Genomic DNA, 20,515 nt, shown 5'->3' on the forward strand with positions numbered 1-20,515 from the left:
TTAACTCCAAGGTCTATGTGATCTGAAACCACTTTTTCTTTTTCTTTTTTGCCATCTAGTTATTATATTAAACTCTTGACTGTATATAGAGAACTGGACACAGTGACCCCTCTCCCTTCATGTTCCAAACAGGAAGTATCTGCTGGCTCCAGGAAGCCAAAATCCCATTGACTTCTGTATAGCAAGAAACAGCTGTTATTCAGTCATTCTATTGGTCAGAATAACCATTCTGTATCTGACACTTTTTTGAACATCTTGGTAATCCCAGAGTTTTTTCACCACATTTTTTTAATCAGAAGTTGTTCAAGTTATAAACTAACCAATCAGATGCCTCAGTAAAAGCGTGTGGTACCCACTGACCTTGAATGTTTGATTGACAGATTCTCCCAAGCCCGCTTTCAATGGAAGGGGAGTGGACTTCCAACAAGCTCACTCCTGATTGGCGACAGTAGTTCCCATAGAAACTTTGACTCAGACCAATCATGGTCGACTGGGTCCAACCTGGATTGCAGACAGAAATGACTTCATTTCGATGGATCCGGAAGTAAATGGTTGACATCACACTCGCTCAGACCAGTTCTCTGATACAGTCACACTTTAAAACTCCTCCTCCTTGTAACTTAAAAAACTGCTTTCTTAACAGTTTCATTTCAGAAATCATCTTGGGACATCTTCAACTCAAAACCAAGTCTGCTGTATATTTTTTTTAACTTTTCTTTTGGAATGAGACTGGGTTGCTAAACATGTCCTGGTGCAGAAAGTGTTTTCTTCTTGTTGTGTTCTTGTGTTTCTCTGTGTGTTCATTATCTAACAGACTCCATAACACTGCAGCACAGTTGCCAATGAATGAGGAAACTACTTGCATAATAGTTGAGTCAGAATGGTTTCAAACTGTTCTGTCCTGCTTGTATTGACAGAGCAAGTTCAGTGGATGAGGATGAAATCAATGAAAGATTCATTTCAATGGTTAAAAGACCTGCAATTTTCTTTTTCAGAGATTCAGCTTGGCTAAAACAGCTGATCTTATGTTGGTTTAGGTGTCACCTTGTGTTCTTTTTAGTCTGACTTCTGTTTCTGTCTTCTTTTTTCACCAGGATGGGATCCCACAAGGCCTGAAAACAACAGGTTGGTTTGTTTCTTCTTTTCCTTCATCATCTTGAAGTTTGTTTTATTTTTGTTTTTATTAGGTGTGAGTTGCTCCCTCACACAGACCTAATCTTGGATCCTGAATCTAGGAGTTAAAAACCCCCAGAGAACATCCAATTCATTTGTTTGTATTATGTTTGCATTAAAACTGTTTTTGTTTGCCTACTATTCTCTAAACTAAGAAGCTTGTTAAAAGTACAGAATTTTTGGGTGTTTTTTTAGAGTCACTTGCTTTGGCCCGGTCTTCCTATAATCTAAAAGTCAAGTAACTGCATTTGGGTTGCATTTAAATGTTTAATTTTTAGCTCTTGTACTTTGGAGAGCCCTCTAATGAGTTTATGCTGTGAGATGTAGGAGCTGTAACTTGATTTAGCAACTGTTGGTCTTTACACCACAGTGAAAAACATAGCAAGTACAGCAGAAAATAGGTTTTATTTTGAAAAATGTACTGGATGCACTTGACAGTCGCATGCATGATTTCCAGTGAAGGTAGTTTAATTTGCCTCAACTTCACAAAAAAGTGTTCTTGCTCGCTCCGGCCAAAATTTAACAAAACGAATTTGGAGCACGCGAGAGGCCGGACCGGCTTGAGTGGCTCTCGCTTTTTTCAAGTTACATAAAGACTCTTGCAGCTGCACCTCAGCTGGACTGGATGCCGTGTTAGCCCAGGGTGAAGATGACCAACAACTGACATCAAAACATGCTCTTATTTTGAAGACTCTCTTTGATGTATTTTCAAGAAAATGTGTTTGCATTTTGTACTGTCAGACCTTCCATGTTCTACACTAAATGATTCCCTAGGTTTGCAGACGTGGGAGACTCATGTGACATGGGTTGAGTCTCACTTGAGTCAGACTTAAGTTTACTTTGGAGGACTCAAGACTTGCTTGACTTACTTAGACAAGTTTCAACTTGACTTTGTCTTGAGGCAGATGACCAAGAAGGGCTTTACCTCTTAAAATACAAATGTTGCTTTTTGGTGTTTTATTTTAGATTTGGATCATGTGATACGTCACATTTTATTTTGGAGTGTGACCAGGTGATTTTATTGTGCTCCAGCAAGTTAGCTGACCAATACAGGAGCAGGATTTTTTTCTAACTCTTGTCGAAGTGGCAGCAGTCATGGAGCAGCAAAAGCAACCATTATTCAAACGGGGATCTGAATGTGTCATTGGTGACATTATGAAGAAGAAAATTGTGGTGTACGCAACAACATTTAACTTTATCGGTCACAACAACAGCCATAGTCTAGGTAGATGATGAGCAGCAATGCTCTGATGTGAGGGGGAGTACGGTTGGTGGGGAGGACTCCTCTTGCCAGCACCTCCAGGGCTCAGCAGCCTTGTGAGGAAAAGCAGAAGAATAGCACACTTTAGGAAAGAAGGGGGAACCATGTAAAGTAGTATGAAACAGACATCCAAACAGCTAAAGCCTTCTAAAACCATTCTAGCTTGTCTACACACATTTTAAGCAGTTTATATTATGTTTTGTAGATTTGACAGAAACCTATTTTGTATAAAATTCTTGCTTTATTTCTGTAGTCCTAATATAAATCCGCTTTGAGTTGCCAAGCTCAAATACAGGGCATGAGTCTCTGGAAAGGAAAGTAACAAATGAAATCATTTGTGTAACTTTAAGTAGAGTGTAGGTTATCAATAAGTATAGGAATTCAACTTAACACAGCTTAACACTGATTAAAGTGTGGAGGCTCTGGGACTTCATTACATTTTTGTATGACTTAAATTTCTGCACTGACTTGGGACTTTCATGAGGCTTAATGCTTAAACCTTGAGACTTGTGAGTGACTTCTGTGGGTTGAATGTTTACATAAGAATGTTAATAACCTTCATTAGCAGTGTGCCATTGGTGTAAATTTGCCTTCATATGAAATTTGCAGCAGGAGCTTTTGTGGAATGAGTTACTCATAAAGTTCTTGGCGCGTGACGAGTGAAGGAATGATACTCCCTCAACAAAGTGGGTAGAAATTTCAGAGTAGATTTTAATAATGCAAAGAGAAATTCAACTCTTAGCTCCATCTGAAACATTCACTGCTATGTCCAGGAACCCATAAAATGGAGAGGCTCAACTTCCCTAAATGTAGTCAGCTTATCAATGATTTATGGTGTCAGAATTATGCACTTTGTGCTCCTCTCTTTTATTCTAAGATATTTAGCTGATGTCTTAAGGGGAGAGGGGAGAGAAAAAAAAAAGCAAGTTACAAAAAAAGCTGATTAGTTTTCTTCTTCTTCTTGCTTTTTGTTGGAAAGAAGATACCTGCACTGCAGGCAGATCAAGAATCTTATCTCTGCCTTATCTGCTTAAACATTTCAGGTGAAATGATTTAGGCAAACTAAGAGGTGAATCCTTGGAACCTTCTTAAGATGCATTTTTGATCTTGGCAAGCCTCATGACCTACGTGCAGGAGGCCACAGGCAGGATGACAGTAAATTAAATGTTCTTATAGACAAGCTGAAGCTTTATCTTCTACAAAAAATGAGTTTATAATTGAGTTATTGATTGATTTGGATAGTAATATTCTAATCAAAAACCCCTTTGAAAACATATAACTGGAGCCATCCAAGAGTATTTCTCAGTTTCCATGGGCATGCCAGGGATGTAGAGTGCAGTGGAGCCTTTTCCTCCTTTTATATTATGCACAAACTACTCGGAGCTGAAATCTATTCATGTGAATTGATGGTTTTACTATTAAAAAGGCATTTATCTTGCTTCCTAACTGTCTCTCAAATGGCAGTGTCACTACATTTAGATTCATTCTGGATGAGATGATATTCTGCACCAGCTTACATGTGCTGCAGCAACAAGAATATTACTGTTTCTGGACAAACTGAACAGTACTCTGTACTGATGAGAAATGATGAAACATATTGTTTTCCATTAGTTTTCTGTTAAATATGTTCATTGACAAAATAACCTCAAAAATCAAAGAAACATCCAATGCCTGAGAATGACCAGTGTGGCAGTAGGACACTAACGATATTCCATGGTGTTTGGAGTGTGGGTTTATTTGTAAAAAGAGCTGCTGTTAATTAGCAGACTTGGCAGTAAAAGCATTGGGAAATACTGAGCCTCCCTGACTCCTTTGGTGATTGTCGTGACTAACTAGTGTGAGTCCCCTTGTAGGCTGCTTGTGACCATGACCTTGCATGGTGGGTGTAGATCTTAAAAATGTTTTTGCACTAAATTTCTATGTCAATCCTGACTGTTGCTGCCTTTAGTAGAAGCCAGGATGGTCGGATAGTGTCAAATGTAAATAACTCAATATGTCAAATTAAGTATTAGTTCAATTAACAAGCCCAAGCAACAGAATTTGGCAAAACTTGTTTTCCATTAATAGTCTATTTCGCTATTTACTTAATGTTAATCAGTTTAGGGTTCCAGCCTTTGACTTAATGCGCACAGATACAAGTCTGTGACAGTAAACTGTTTTGAAAACCGCAAAAAGATATAAATGTTATTACTAAAATTTGCTTCTGCTCAGTCCTGTTGTGTATATCTGTGTTAAAATGTGCACTACTTTAGCTTTTGAAACAGTTGAAAAAGTTCTACTAATGCCATACGGAGATGCATATATAGTGTTTTTTTTAATGGAAGGTGGTTCTTGCTTCTTGGTCTAAAAACGCTTTTTGTACAGCTCAGGTTTTACTTATAGTGCAAATTTGTTAACAACAGAGTACTGGTAGTATAAAGGTACTAAAACGTGATAGTTAAATTATAAAATACCAGTATACATAAAAATACTAGGGTTGTAGGAAACAAGGGATTCTGTGATATATCACAACATTTCATTTGGGAAAACGTGGATCAATTTAAAATGCAGTCAAGATGATATTTATTTAATTATTTATAAACGTCTTTCAGCGTCTGGCTCTTTGTCTGACCGCTAGTTGGCAGCACCGCACACCAAGTCTCTTTGATCAGCTCCGCACAATTACGAGATCTCAGCGAGAATCCGCTTGTTTAAATGCTAAATGTTCAGTCAGCCTCGCAGTTTTTGTTGTTATGAGACATACTTGTAATGAGATGTTCTACTAAGTTTTTGCTTGGAATGGGTACCGAACCCAAACTGGCAATAACATATAAAAAAGCAGATTGTAGTCATTTGTAGTGAGCTCTGATAAGAACGAATGACACTTTAACTGTATTATGATATATATCATATCGCCTCTATACACCCCTAGAAAATACTGTGGACTTGCAGTGGTTGACAGATTGGATAAATCTGTCATCTCAAACTGTCACCTTTCTAATATATTCTCTGTCCCCCCTAATCAAGAGTCAATGTCGGGCCAAAGGTGGGCCTGCTGACCAGCTCGTGCTTGAAGGGGCTGCTAAAAGACTGCCTCTTCATTTTTCTTCAGGAGGGAAGGTCAAAGCAGTCATTTAGATGGTCCATTTCCATAAAGGGCAGTCCCGGCTGTCTGCCGTGATTCACTTTAATGCACTCCAAACTGTAAGCCTAATAGTGAATCTCAATCTGGCCGGTTTTCAGCAAACACATTTTCAGTCCAGGTAAAAACACAGGACAAGGGTTAAGAAATAAAAACAAGAATTTTCAAACATTTACGTTTAGGAAATCCTAGTGTTGTCATGGAACTCTACAAGGTCACATTTTAACTGCTGATGTGACCAATGTTCAGTACGGAGTGTCAATTAAATTTTATGTTCCACTCATTTCAGATTAAAATAGATAAGGGCCCATCAAACAACTGGTGTTCAGAGTACAGCAGGTTTGTGTTTCCTAATTTACAGCTAAAATGGCTGTCTAAAGGTCATCTGCATCCCACCTTCCTGCAGCATAGATATAGAAGGACCTTTTGCTTGAGGCTCCTCCTGGATTCATAAAAAATGACTCTCTAAGACCTTACATGAGACTATATTTGAAAAAATTCAGCCTTTTGCTGCATTTCTACCTCGACAAAAGCGGATAATGCCGCCCAAAAAACCGACAAAAACTAAAGAAATGGACAATACACTGTCTGTCCCTGATGATGAAGAAGGCGCAGCTGCAAGCTCACTGTGGCGGCACTTGAAGCTACTTTGCGAAAGTTTTTTGCAGTAGCGGATAAAAAAGCAAATGAATGATTTGAACGCTTAGAAAGCCAACTTGGCGCAATTAACGAAACTTTATTGCGCCATTCACAGGAGTTACAAGTGCAGCAGAAAATAACCACGTCTTTACAAGAACAAATGAAAACAGCTGAGGCCACAACTGCTAGGCAAGATGAAACTCTGAAGCAACTTCAGGATAAAATTACATTAATGGAAGATCGGATGAGGAGAGATAATCTACGTATTGTCAACGTGAAAGAGGGAGAGGAACAGGGAAACGTCTTGGCCTACCTGAAGCTGAACATCCCGAAATGGTTCCCCGAAATGGCTGGGAATCCACCGGAGCTGATGCGGGCTCACCGCTCTGGCCCTCCGCGCAAAACTTCGGAGAGGCCAAGGACCATCATTCTGAAATGTCTACGCTTCACGGACAGGGACCGGATTTTGCAAAGTGCCAGGAAGACAGAGGTGAGAAGCGAAGGCAACATCATCCGTTTTACCCCAGATTACAGTGATGCCACAGCCCAACGTAGGCGCCTGTGTTACCCAGTTATGGCACAGGCGCGTTCTCTGGGCTTTCACGCCTTCCTGCTGTATCCTGCTGTCATCAAACTGATCCGGGGGTCCATCCAGCATGTATTTGAGGAGGTAAAGGATGCAGCAAAATTTATTGACTCCTGTGGACCAGTCTCTAATAATAATCTAAATTAGTAATCATTTTGCTGATTTATTTCTTGAGACATACTGCTTTGTTTACTTCCGCGTTTTCAAGGTATGACGTCAGCTACGATTGTATAACTGTCTGACGTTATCGATGACAGGTCAATGTGAGAGCGCAAGTATTGTGAACTATTAATTTGCATCACCTTAGCTGACATATCCTAAATTTAATCTAATATGCATCACCCCAGGGGAGCCTAAAGGCATTTCTGTTTATTCTAAGTCATTGTATGGGGAGTATGAGTGCCCAAATGGGTTTGGAGGTGTGGTGTAGCTGTTTATGTTATGTGTGTTTTTTGTGTCTCTGTTTGATTGTAAGTGGCCCTTGCTCTCTGACCGCTCACCTGCTCTTCCTGCATTCATGTTATTGAGAGAAACAACTGCTATGCATAACCTCAGCGACAATTCATCAGAAGATTCTTCTGATGAGGATCTAGATTACCCACAGTTGTATGATTATAAATTTCAAAACAGGTTGAATGACATAGATCCAGATAGCAACTTTTTAAAAAATTGCAATAAATGTTCCTATATCACTGACACTACATTTAAAGAAACAATATTATTGGACAACAAGTTATCAATAATCCACTTCAACAGTAGGAGCTTATACAGTAACTTTGAAAATATGAAGGACTACTTGTCTTGTTTCGAGACATTCTTCAATATAGTGGCTGTCTCAGAAACATGGATAAATGAAGACAAAGGTACTGATTTTCAAATGTTTGGCTATGAAATGTTTTTTAAGAGTAGACCATGCAAGAAAGGAGGTGGGGTGGCCATATATGTTGATAAAACATGGATTGTCAACTTATAGAAAATATGTCTCTTACTGTGGAGGAAATATTTGAATGCATTACTGTTGAAATTATTTTACAGAAAAGGAGAAATATTCTTGTAAGTTGTGTTTACAGAGCTCCGGGATCAGACATTAAGGTATTCAACAAATGGATGGAAAAACTATTTTCTATTAAAAAGTCAAAAGATACTATAATTTGTGGTGATTACAATATAGACTTATTAAATCCATACAAACACAAAAATACGGATGATTTTTTGGATGTTATGTATAGCAATAATTTGCATCCGCTTATTACAATACCGACCAGAATAACATCACACAGTGCCACTTTAATTGACAACATATTTTCAAATATTTTTGATAGTAAAGTGCTTAGTGGTGTATTACTAAATGACATTAGTAATCATCTTCCAATCTTCATGATATATGATGTAAGACATAAGATACGTAATCAAAATGATTTTGTATATTGTAGGATTAAATCAGAACAGTCACTTAAAAAATTAAAGAGTGACCTATCCTCTTATAATTGGGATTCCATTTACAATGAGTCAGATGTAAACACAGCTTACAACTCCTTTATAGAAATTTTCATTTCATGTTTTGACAAAAATTGTCCAATCAGGAAATGTAAAAAGGACAAAAATGTAAATACTCCATGGTTAACAAATGGATTGATAAATGCGTGCAAAAAGAAAAATCACCTATACAAACAATTTTTGAAATACAGGACCACTGAGTCAGAACTGAAGTATAAAAAATACAAAATTAATTAATTATATATGTATAATATATATGGATATTTTGAGGGAAAGGAAAAAAGAGTACTACTCTAAATTACTCGACAGTAACAAAGTCAACATTCAGGGTATCTGGAAGACTTTGAATAATATAATTGGGCGTAGTAAAAACACTTCATCTTATCCAGAGTATTTTGTCAACGGTGGCAAGGTTATTAGTGACAAAGAAGAAATTGCAGATAGATTTAACAGATTTTTGTCAATGTTGGACCTGAACTAGCCAGAAAGATTGAAACCGTTGATGCATTTCCGTGTGATTTGATTGAGACAAATTCAAATACAATGTTTCTCATGCCTACTAATGAGAGTGAGGTATTGGACACTATTAGGACATGTTGTAATAAAAAATCTCAGGATGCGGATGGTGTTGATATGAAAACAATTCAGAATGTTGCTGAAGCTATTAGCAAACCACTTACACATATCTTTAATTTGTCATTTAAATGTGGGCAGTTTCCCACTAAAATGAAAACGGCCAAAGTAATTCAATTATATAAAACAGGGGATAAGCAAAGTTTTACAAATTACCGTCCAATTTCTTTATTGCCTCAGATTTCAAAAATTCTAGAGAAATTATTTAATCTCAGATTACTTAACTTTATGGAGAAAAACAATCTGCTATTCAACAGTCAATATGGCTTCCGACAAGGAAAATCTACATCATTTGCCTTAATCGAACTTGTGGAATGAGATTACCAACTGTATTGAAAAAAATAAATTCAGCATTGGAATTTTCATTGATCTACAGAAAGCCTTCGATACGATTGACCATCATATTTTACTAAGGAAATTGGTGAAGTATGGAATCAGAGGAGTAACACAAAACTGGTTAAAGAGCTACCTGGAAGATAGACAGCAGTTTGTTCAGATTGGTAATACTAAATCTAGAAATAGGAATATCATATGTGGAGTACCTCAAGGTTCAATTCTGGGACCAACTTTGTTTTTACTTTATATTAACGATATATGCAAATTGTCAAACATTATGAAATTCATACTTTTTGCAGATGATACCAGCATTTTATGTTCAGGGCAGAATCTAGAGAAACTTCTTAGTGACATGACGCAGGAATTTTACAAGTTAAAACATTGGTTTGGTAAGAACAAATTATCTTTGAATCTAAAAAAGACTAAATTTATGCTCTTTAGCAGTAAAAGCAAGGAGATGCCAGTGGAAATTATTATCAATGATACACCAATTGAGAGAGTGCATAAACATGTGTTTTTGGGTGTAATTATTGATGACAAGCTTTGTTGGAAACCTCATATACATCATCTACGTTCTAAAGTGGCTAAATGTGTTGGTTTGATGAAAAGGTGTAGCTTGATGCTTAACCAATCCGCTTTATTTATTTTGTATCATTCCTTTATAATGGCATATCTAAATTATTGTATTGAAGTGTGGGGAAATTGCTACAAAACTAATTTGCATCCTTTAGTTATACTCCAAAAGCGAGCCATCAGATTAGTTCACAAAGTTAAATATAATGAGCACACCATTATGGTGTTTGGTCGGAGTTTTTGGGCATGTCTGTCTGTCGTCATCAGGTGTTTTTTGTATGTTAGCTTTATTATGTCAAATGTTTAATTTCGTTGTTTTGTTGTTATGATTGTTGTTGAGTAGGGGTTTGGATTTTTATAAGCTTTCGCTTCTTCCATTCCCCTTTCAAATCTTATTTTCCAAGTCATGTATTGACTTATATTTTCTTTTTCCAGGTAAATGTTGATTTGATTTGAAATAAACTTGTTACTACTACTACTAAGAAGCAGACTACAGAGCAAAGTGAATGTCTGGATGAGGATGGGACATGCAAACGTAACTTACCTTTGCATTGTGAAGATGAGGAAGCTCTTTGACTGAGGCTTACAGTTGTTTTTGTGATGCTAGCTCCTTTGCAGCACCATCCTTGTTCTGCTGCTTCCTTCAGCAGTCAGAGTAATGTATCTTCATCTATTTCTTTCCTTTGTATGCTCCTCATTCACATCAACCATCCTGGTGTCTTCATTCTTGCCATTCTTTAACCTCATCTTTGGTCTTCCTCTAGGTCTCTTTCTTCTAGTTAATGTTGTTCCTCTCAACCTGTCCACCATCTCAATCTGCCTCCCCGCATTTACAAGTGGAGGAAAATGCGAACTTAGAAAGCAGTTGACAGTCTGTCATCCTAATGATTGGTTCATTTAAACAGTGACGGGTAGAAAATCACAAAGACAATCAAGAAATCAACTCTAAAAAATTTATGTACATTTATTTGCATTTCATTTAGGGAAATAAGTATTGGAAATCTCTTGTCAGAAAGACTCGATACTTGCAGCACAGAGGTCAGACGTTTCTTGTAGTAGATGCGCAGGTTTCTGTACAAGGAGGAACTTTGGTCCACTCTTTTCTACAGATGACTTCTAAATCATTCAGATTTGGTGGCTGTCGCTTAGCAACTCTGAGCTTCCGCTCTCTCCATAGGTTTTCTATAGGATTGAGCTCCAGAGACTGGCTGGTCTACTTAATATGTTTCTTCTTCAGCCACTTGGCACCAGCGCACAAAAGCACTGAAGTGTGTCCCCCAGAGCAGTGGTCTCCCACCTTTTTCAGGCCGCGGACCAGTTTAGTGTCAGACAATACCTTCACAGACCGGTCTGAACGGGGCCAAAGTTTGTGCTTAATACTGTAAGCTTCTGCTTTCTGGAAAAACTATTCTTTAAATAAAAATTCTACAAGAAATTTAGATTTAAAAATCTGAAAACATTAATAGAGTTTTTTAATTTTTTTTTTACAGATGACAAAGATTCAATGAAACAAAGTTGTTGATTTTGTTGAAGTTGTTTCTGATCTGTGACTAATTCAATAAAAGATTTTTTTTTACCCTTTTTTTTCATAGGACACTATTATAACATTGAGAAATCAACCCAGTTTCAGATCATTTTCAGGGTAAAAAAAATTATCATATTTAGTTTTGACATAAATCCTGATTAACTGTGTATCTTTTTAACACAGAAATATTTTCTGTGCTCTAGTTTCTGAATGAATGCCTAATCCCCCCCTGCTGTAGAAAAATTCATAAATGTTCTTTTTACGAGTTTTCACAAATCAGAAACAACTTTGTTTGATGGAATCTTCTTTCTCTAAAATGTTTGCTGCTGGTTTAAACGTAGACTTTGTGATGAAGATGAAGACGTCAGAGTGGATGCTAACAACCGGACGCTAACTTTACCTGCAACCAACTTTTTAAGGCCTGACGGATAAAGCAAAATAAAATGACTCAACTGTCATAAAACTGATATTTTTTAAATAATAAACATGAATCCACCATGTCTGCATCTTTATTTTCTGCATGTGTGAAACAATCAATAGTCAGTCGCTGCATTTTAGGCAGAGCAGCTTCTGGTCCGTGAGAACAACTGTCTCCATAAATCCGTCTTTGGAGGAAAACTCCAGGTTTGTCTGTAAACAGCAGCTTTATGTTTCTTTGTAGGTGAAGGTTCTTCTTCAGTTTCCTCACTGACTCTATTCTCCCCAAAGAAACTTTCCAAATAGCTTTTTATTGTTTAGTTTTTATTAGCTTTTAAGCGTTGAGTGACAAACTTAGCGGTACAAGCAGCTGCTCAAAGTCACATGACATGTTAAGACAGATGGATGCGGTGAACAGAATCGGTATTTTTCCAAAATGAAACTTCCTTCAGGATCAGAAAATAGATGGAAATGAAAATGATTTTTGTTATTATTGTTATTGCAGTTCTGCGGCCCGGTACTAAGTGGCCCACGGACCACAGACTTAGCATTTGTCTGCTCATTTTAAATGGAGTTGTGGCGTTTCCTAAAAAAATATTGTCATGTTTAGTTGGACATATAGGATTTTGATATGAAATCAGTGCTTTACAGTTGCAATTATGGATTTTGGTTTATTCTGTTTTTGTCTTAAAACAGTATGCACTGCCACCACGACCATGTATAAACCATCTGATGCTTACTTTTGGCTTTGTGTAAATTCCTAAGGAGCTGCCATGTATTTAACAGTCAATTTTTTAACAAAATCTAATCTTTCCTGATGAAGCAGTCCCTGCATGCAAATGAATTTGTTTTGTGCAACAGAGGTTAGAGCGTAAATCAGGCTTAAATGACTGAAATTATGTGGAAACTCTCCAACGCAGGGTTGTTGCTGCACTTCTGCTTTACCTTTGGGGATACCTGACATTTATCCTCATACTTCTGCTTGTGTAGTGAAAGTGGACACACTAGGAGGCACTTCTCATTTGAAGTACAGTGCAAAAGTCAAGCACAGATCTTTACTCGTGTCTTTCATTTTGAACCACTCCTTCTTGTACTTCTTTAAGGTAAAGCATTCTGGAAGCTCTTCTCATTACTCAATTGTATTCTGCTTGTTTTATAGTTTGTTATTCTCTAATCAGGCAATAACCATTTCATCAAGGAGATATCTCATATTTACTGTAGAAACTGTAGAAATGGCATGCCACCTGGGACAGTGTTACATCTTTAAGAACTCACAGCTATACTGATTGATTGATTGATTTCAGGAATTATACTCAAAGCAATAAAGAATGTACACAGATTTATCAAACTCATTACAGAAATAATCACATCAATAGATTAAAAAAACCTGAATAAACAAAAACAGAGACACTTAAATCACATTTGCTTAATTAAATACAGTGATCATTAACTAAAGTTAAGCAGAGCTTGATTTATTGCTTGAAAAGGAGCAGAAGAAGCGAGTTTATATAATCCCACCCCTACTGAGTTCATTCATTTTAACGTTTTACATAGTTTTTGAATTCCAGTTCTGATCCGATAGATTCTTTTCAAGTAACAAAATCCAGTCCCTATTGATGATTGATCATTTTCATAAAACATTAACTCACGATTTTCAGTAAACAGTAACGGTAACCATTAAGTAATAATCATTGATTATCATCCCGACACATGCCAGTAATTACTGCTACACACACACTGACACAGAAACTTTTCTATGCGGTTCTTATTCAAGATTCCACATTCAAAGGATTATTGTCATATGCACAGTAAGAAACGGGTTTCCCTGCACAATCAAATTCTTGCTTTGCTGTCTGCTCCGAATGCCAAGGTTAAGTTAAATAAAATAAAATAAAATAAAGATCTTGAAGTTCCTACATCCCCTCAGTTTGTTCTTCCTTCACTCTCAGAGAACTGTTTTTGGATATTGAATGGTAACGTTTTCCCACTGACCGTGTATAGAAGTTGTTGGTGTAAAAATCAACCAGATCATAAAGTTTAAAAATTCTGGATTAATAAAGTAAATTGTTTGTATGATCAAGACTTTATGTACAATTCTGATGGCTCGTTTTTGAAGTAAAAAAAGGGGAAGCAGTAAGCTCTTATAATTATTTCCCCAAATTTCTATGCTAAGTCAGTGTGTTGCTCTGCACTTTCCCTGATCAGAGTTTTTGGAAGACCCCCTGTTGTTCCACCCCATTTCACAGTTTTACTATGATCTAATTTGAAATGCATTTTATACGGTAGGTCTTAATGAGTTCAGTGCAGATTCATGGCACGCAGCCTTTTATGGACAGAAAAGAAGATGTAAGACTGCAGCGCAGTCAGCAAGACTTGTCGGAGCTGCTGGTTGAAAAGAAAAGCCTGCAGGATTTGCCTTTTGAATCCCCACAGGATTCTCTGTCTGTCTAGATTTACAAAGAACTTATGCTGCTTGACCCAGTAAGTCTTATGAGGACAGTTTTGACTCCAGTACGTGACAACACTGTCACTTCCTGACGACAGAAATCTGCCGAAATAGCAATAATGGTCACACTTTACACTTTCATAAAACTGCTTTTGCTCCATGACACTTATTTCTTTTTTTTTTATTCATGTTCAAATCGGTTTCTTTCTGGATGAGTGTCTACCTCTTCGTGTTCTGCTAGGAAGTGTATAACTTGTTTTTAGCTATTTACAGATCTGGAAAGGTGAGAATAAATACTATTTTCAGTTCACAGTAAAAATCTGTATAAAAACAAAGGAAATTGAAGTGTTTTTGTTTTCATAAAACAGTATTTAAATGTGCTTATCAGTAACAATGTTAACCATTTTGAAACTTCCTACTTTTACACATTTTCATAAATGCAGATTTTTGGGTTGTTGCTTTGTCATTCTGTGAGAATGGGTTGTCATCCACAGCCACACAGCAGTGGCTCAGCTGCAGGAGCAGACTTTCCATCACTTACATGGTTTGAAGTTCATCACAGCATTTCTACATGTTAAGGTCAATCTGGGTGAAGGTTCCGACCCGGGTGCAATCACACCAGCCTGCTTTCACTGTGATCTAATTAGGGCCCGAGCACGGAGTGCAAGGACCCTATTGTATCTGTTAGGTTTATTATTATTATTATGGCCCGCAGCAGTCATAGACTGCAAGGACCATATTGTAACTGCTACGAGGGTCGAACACTCAAAAAGGTCCAAAACGTCGAAAAAACGCGTCAAAACGCCAAAAAATGGGGTCAAAAGTCCCCCAAAGCACAAAACGACACGACAATTGTGTAACGCAACAAAAATACACACACACACGCACAACACTAACGCAAAAACGTCAAAATTGTAGTCGCAAAAATGATGACAAAAACACAAAAAAGCCCCAAAAAGCCCTCAAAAGACGGGTTTAAAGCCAAAAAGACATGCCCAGCCTATAGTAAAAGACAGGCCGCATTGAAATACATAGGCCACCTGACTGCAAAAACTTCTATATTGTTTCTGCTTTGTTTCATTATTATTATTATTCCGCTTTCTATCTGCGCCTTTGAGCTCAAATTTGACCCCCGCCACATACCCGAAAACTCACCAAAATTGGCACACACCTAGGATAAATTGAAAATGAATTTTCGGCAAAGAGAACGCCACCCCCCCGAAGTCGATGACATCACGGCGAGCGTTCCCGTAAAAAAAATGAATGGGCCGAAAATCGCTTATGGGGCCAAAAAAAAATATTTTGAAATACAGGTACGAAACCAAAACACGCGTGTTGGAAATATCCCAAAGAAGTTATGAAATTATCATGGGATGGCCACACGACCTACGGCTTGGCGGCCATTTTGTCGCGAACTCTGAGAAATGGCGATTTTCGTGTTTTATCACAATATGGGAAAACGAGACTTTTGTTTAAGCGATTTTCACGAAATTGCATACACATGCCACATACACGATTCTACAACTACCAAAGAAGTTTTGTTGACCTTTGACCCTGGGAAAAGGCGGCCATCTTGAATTTTCATAAAAAAGCACCTTTAGTAAAGGATACAAACGAAAACTCGTCCTAGGGATTTTTTTCGATCTTTTTGAAACTTCTCGGGCATCAATGGCAAGTTACTGTGGACAAAATGTTGGAATTAGAAGTTGTAGAATTTGAAACGCGTTCGCATGGCGAATTCGCAACCGTCGCCATTTTAGCTAGCTCGCACATATTTTATCAGAATAGCCTGAAACTGAAATATGCGATTCCCTGGCCCATACTGAACAAAATGATGTCACATACGACAAAATCGATAAAGGAATGTGGCCGTGGTAAACAAAAAACCGTCGCAAAAAAAAGTGCTGACTCGGCAAAAAAAAATTTTTTCGGATTTTTTTTTTAAGAATCGGCTAGCGAAACCCAGATAACTTTGTCGGGTATATCCAAACAAAGTTTTGAAATCATTACGTGATGGCGACACGACCTACGGTTTGGCGGCCATTTTGTGCCAAAATCTGCCATTTTGAGTTTTTCGCGTTTTTACACAATATGGAAAAATGAACTTTTTTTCGAGCGATTTTCACGAAATTTGACTCGCATGTCCGTAGCATAAGTCTACAATTACCTCTGGAGTTTCGTCGACCTTTGACCTCGGGAAAAGGCGGCCATCTTAAATTTCCTATAAAAAACACCTTTGCCACCGGATTCAAACGTAAACTTGTCGTTGGAATTTTTATCGATCGTCGCGAAACTTTTTGGGCATCAATGGTAAGCTACTGTGGAAGAAATGTTGGAATTAGAAGTTGTAGATTTTGAACGGCGTGCGGGTGGCAAGCTAGCAAAAACGGCGCACTGTTATAACTCCCATGCATTTCAATACAATACAGTGAAAATTGAATGCATGCATTAATGCCTGAAACTGAATACATTGAAAAACACTGGATATGGACATATAAGGAATGTGGGCGTGGTTAGCATAAAACCCCTGTTGCTAAGGACAACAAAAAGTTTACTTTTACCGATTTGTCCGAAACTGACGTCAATCTGTTCGTCTTCTCAAGGGGACCAAAACATAAAATGGTTGCTATGGAGATAAAATCAACAGAAAAGCCGCCATTTTGGAAAAAGTGGGTTTTTTATGAACTCATGACATATAGCTCTCACCAATGGAGGAATGTGTTTTTCTGAATAAGTTGATGATGCTGATTGCTATGCTAGCACTTTTAGCTATGTTAGCATAACTAGCATAGTTAGCATAATTAGCATTTTAGGTAATGTGTTTTTCTGAGTCAGTTGATGATGCTGATCGCTATGCTAGCACTTTTAGCCACATTAGCATAGCTAGCATAGTTAGCATAATTAGCATTTTAGGTAATGTGTTTTTCTGAGTCAGTTGATGATGCTGATCGCTATGCTAGCACTTTTAGCCACATTAGCATAGCTAGCATAGTTAGCATAATTAGCATTTTAGATAATGTGTTTTTCTCAGTCAGTTGATGATGCTGATTGCTATGGTAGCACTTTTAGCCACATTAGCATAGCTAGCATAGTTAGCATAATTAGCATTTTAGGTAATGTGTTTTTCTAGTTGATGATGCTGATCGCAATGCTAGCACTTTTAGCCACTTTAGCATAGTTAGCATTGTTAGCATAATTAGCAAATCCAGCCTTGACTAGCTTTTAATTTGCGGGCTGTGAGGGCAGCGGTGGTGCGTAGAGTTGGGCGTGGAAGGCGGGTTGCGTCTGCGGGCCATACAACGCCGCTTGCGGCTTTAATTATTCTTCTTGTCCTATAACGGCGTCTTTGAGCTTAATTTTGACCCCCGCCACATACCCGAAAACTCACCAAAATTGGCACACACCTGGGATAAATTGAAAATGAATTTTTGGCAAAGAGAACGCCACCCCCCCGAAGTCGATGACATCACGGCGAGCGATCCCGTAAAAAAAATGAATGGGCCGAAAATCGCTTATGGGGCCAAAAAAAAATATTTTGAAATACAGTTACGAAACCAAAACACGCGTGTTGGAGATATCCCAAAGAAGTTATGAAATCATTATGGGATGCCCACACGACCTACGGCTTGGCGGCCATTTTGTGGCGAACTCAGAGAAATGGCGATTTTCGTGTTTTTTGACAATATGGGAAAACTACACTTTTGTTTATGCGATTGTCACGAAATTTCATACACATGCCAAAAACACGATTCTACAACTACCAAAGAAGTTTTGTTGACCTTTGACCTTGGGAAGGGGCGGCCATCTTGAATTTTCATAAAAAAGCACCTTTAGTAACGTATACAAACGAAAACTCGTCCTAGGGATTTTTATCGATCTTTTTGAAACTTCTCAGGCATCAATGGCAAGCTACTGTGGACAAAATGTTGGAATTAGAAGTTGTAGAATTTGAAACGCGTGCGCGTGGCGAATTCGCAACCGTCGCCATTTTAGCTAGCTCGCACATATTTTATCGGAATAGCCTGAAACTGAAATATGCGATACCCTGGCCCACACTGAACAAAACGATGTCACATACGACAAAATCGATAAAGGAATGTGGCCGTGGTAAGCAACAAACCGTCGCAAAAAAAAGTGCTGACTCGGCAAAAAAAATTTTTTTCGGATTTTATTTTTAAGAATCGGCTAACAAAACCCAGATAACTTTGTCGGGTATATCCAAAGAAAGTTTTGAAATCATTACGTGATGGCCACACGACCTACGGTTTGGCGGCCATTTTGTGCCAAAATCTGCCATTTTGAGTTTTTCGCGTTTTTACACGATATGGAAAAATGAACTTTTTTTTGAGCGATTTTCACGAAATTTGACTCGCATGTCCCTAGCGTAAGTCTACAATCACCTTTGGAGTTTCGTCGACCTTTGACCTCGGGAAAAGGCGGCCATCTTGAATTTTCTATAAAAAACACCTTAACCACCAGATTCAAACGTAAACTTGTCGTTGGAATTTTCTTCGATCGTCTCAAAACTTTTTGGGCATCAATGGCAAGCTACTGTGTAAAAAATGTTGGAATTAGAAGTTGTAGATTTTGAACGGCGTGCGCGTGGCAAGCTAGCAAAGTGGCGCACTGTTATAACTCCCATGCATTTCAATACAATACAGTGAAAATTGAATGCATGCATTCATGCCTGAAACTGAATACATTGAAAAACACTGGATATGGACATATAAGGAATGTGGGCGTGGTTAGCATAAAACCACTGTTGCTAAGGACGACAAAAAGTTTACTTTTACCGATTTGTCCGAAACTGACGTCAATCTGTTCGTCCTCCCGAGGGGACCAAAACATAAAATGGTTGCTATGGAGATAACATCAACAGAAAAGCCGCCATTTTGGAAAAAGTGGGCTTTTTAGCAACTTATGACATATAACTCTCACCAATGGAGGAATGTGTTTTTCTGAGTCAGTTGATGATGCTGATCGCTATGCTAGCAATTTTAGCCACATTAGCATAGCTAGCATAGTTAGCATAATTAGCATTTTAGGAAATGTGTTTTTTTGAGTCAGTTGATGATGCTGATCGCTATGCTAGCACTTTTAGCTATGTTAGCATAGCTAGCATAGTTAGCATAATTAGCATTTTAGGTAATGTGTTTTTCTGAGTCAGTTGAAGATGCTGATTGCTATGCTAGCACTTTTAGCCACATTAGCATAGTTAGCATAGTTAGCATAATTAGCATTTTAGGTAATATGTTTTTCTGAGTCAGTTGATGATGCTGATCGCTATGCTAGCACTTTTAGCCACATTAGCATAGCTAGCATAGTTAGCATAATTAGCATTTTAGGAAATGTGTTTTTTTGAGTCAGTTGATGATGCTAATCGCAATGCTAGCTCATTTAGGCACATTAGCATAGCTAGCATGGTTAGCATAATTAGCATTTTAGGAAATGTGTTTTTCTGAGAGAGTTGATTATGCTGATCGCTATGCTAGGACTTTTAGTCACATTAGCATAGTTAGCATAGTTAGCATTATGAGCAAATCCAGCCTTGATTAGCTTTTAATTTGTGGGCGGTGAGGGCGGAGAGGGCCGCGGTAGTGCGTAGAGTTGGGCGTGGAAGGCGGGTTGCGTCTGCGGGCCATACAACGCCGCTTGCGGCTTTAATTATTATTATTAGGGCCCGAGCACGGAGTGCAAGGACCCTATTGTATCTGTTAGGTTTATTATTAGGGCCCGAGCACGGAGTGCAAGGACCCTATTGTATCTGTTAGGTTTATTATTAGGGCCCGAGCACGGAGTGCAAGGACCCTATTGTATCTGTTAGGTTTATTATTATTATTATTAGGGCCCGAGCACGGAGTGCAAGGACCCTATTGTAATTCGAATGTTTATTAGGGCCCGAGCACGGAGTGCAAGGACCCTATTGTATCTGTTAGGTTTATTATTATTATTATTATTTTTCTTCTGCCGGAAGAATCGCATTTTTGAGGCCTTTAACATACCCCAAAACTCACCAAATTTGGCACACACATCAGGGGTCGCGAAAAATTTCGTATTTTATGAGAAATTGGCATGGGTGCGCAAAAATGGCTCGACAGCGCCACCTACACTGACTTTTGTCCCGACGCCCCGCATACGCTTTAACGTACAAGCTTGATTTTTTCAGGGCATGTTCATCAGATGGAAACCTACAAAAAAGTCTGTAGGTACCAAGCTGTCAGTCGCACAGGAAGTCTGCTATATTGATGTCAATATGTCATTTTTGCTCTATTTTGGACATTTGCAGGCCTCCTTCTAGAACGAACTCC

At 38.1% G+C, this 20,515-nt stretch overlaps 1 protein-coding gene across 1 annotated transcript in view; it reads left to right on the forward strand.

The window, feature by feature from the left end:
• fstl5 (follistatin like 5) overlaps positions 1-20,515 on the forward strand; it is a gene marked incomplete in the record, with an annotated part of 185,151 nt that overhangs the window by 42,258 nt on the left and 122,378 nt on the right. The window contains 1 exon segment of the mRNA XM_023959489.1: positions 1,095-1,125. Coding sequence (XP_023815257.1) covers positions 1,095-1,125 — 31 coding nt within the window.

The sequence above is a fragment of the Oryzias latipes genome, chromosome 10 (genome assembly GCF_002234675.1).
Source record: "Oryzias latipes chromosome 10, ASM223467v1".
In the NCBI taxonomy this organism is placed as follows: Eukaryota; Metazoa; Chordata; class Actinopteri; order Beloniformes; family Adrianichthyidae; genus Oryzias; species Oryzias latipes.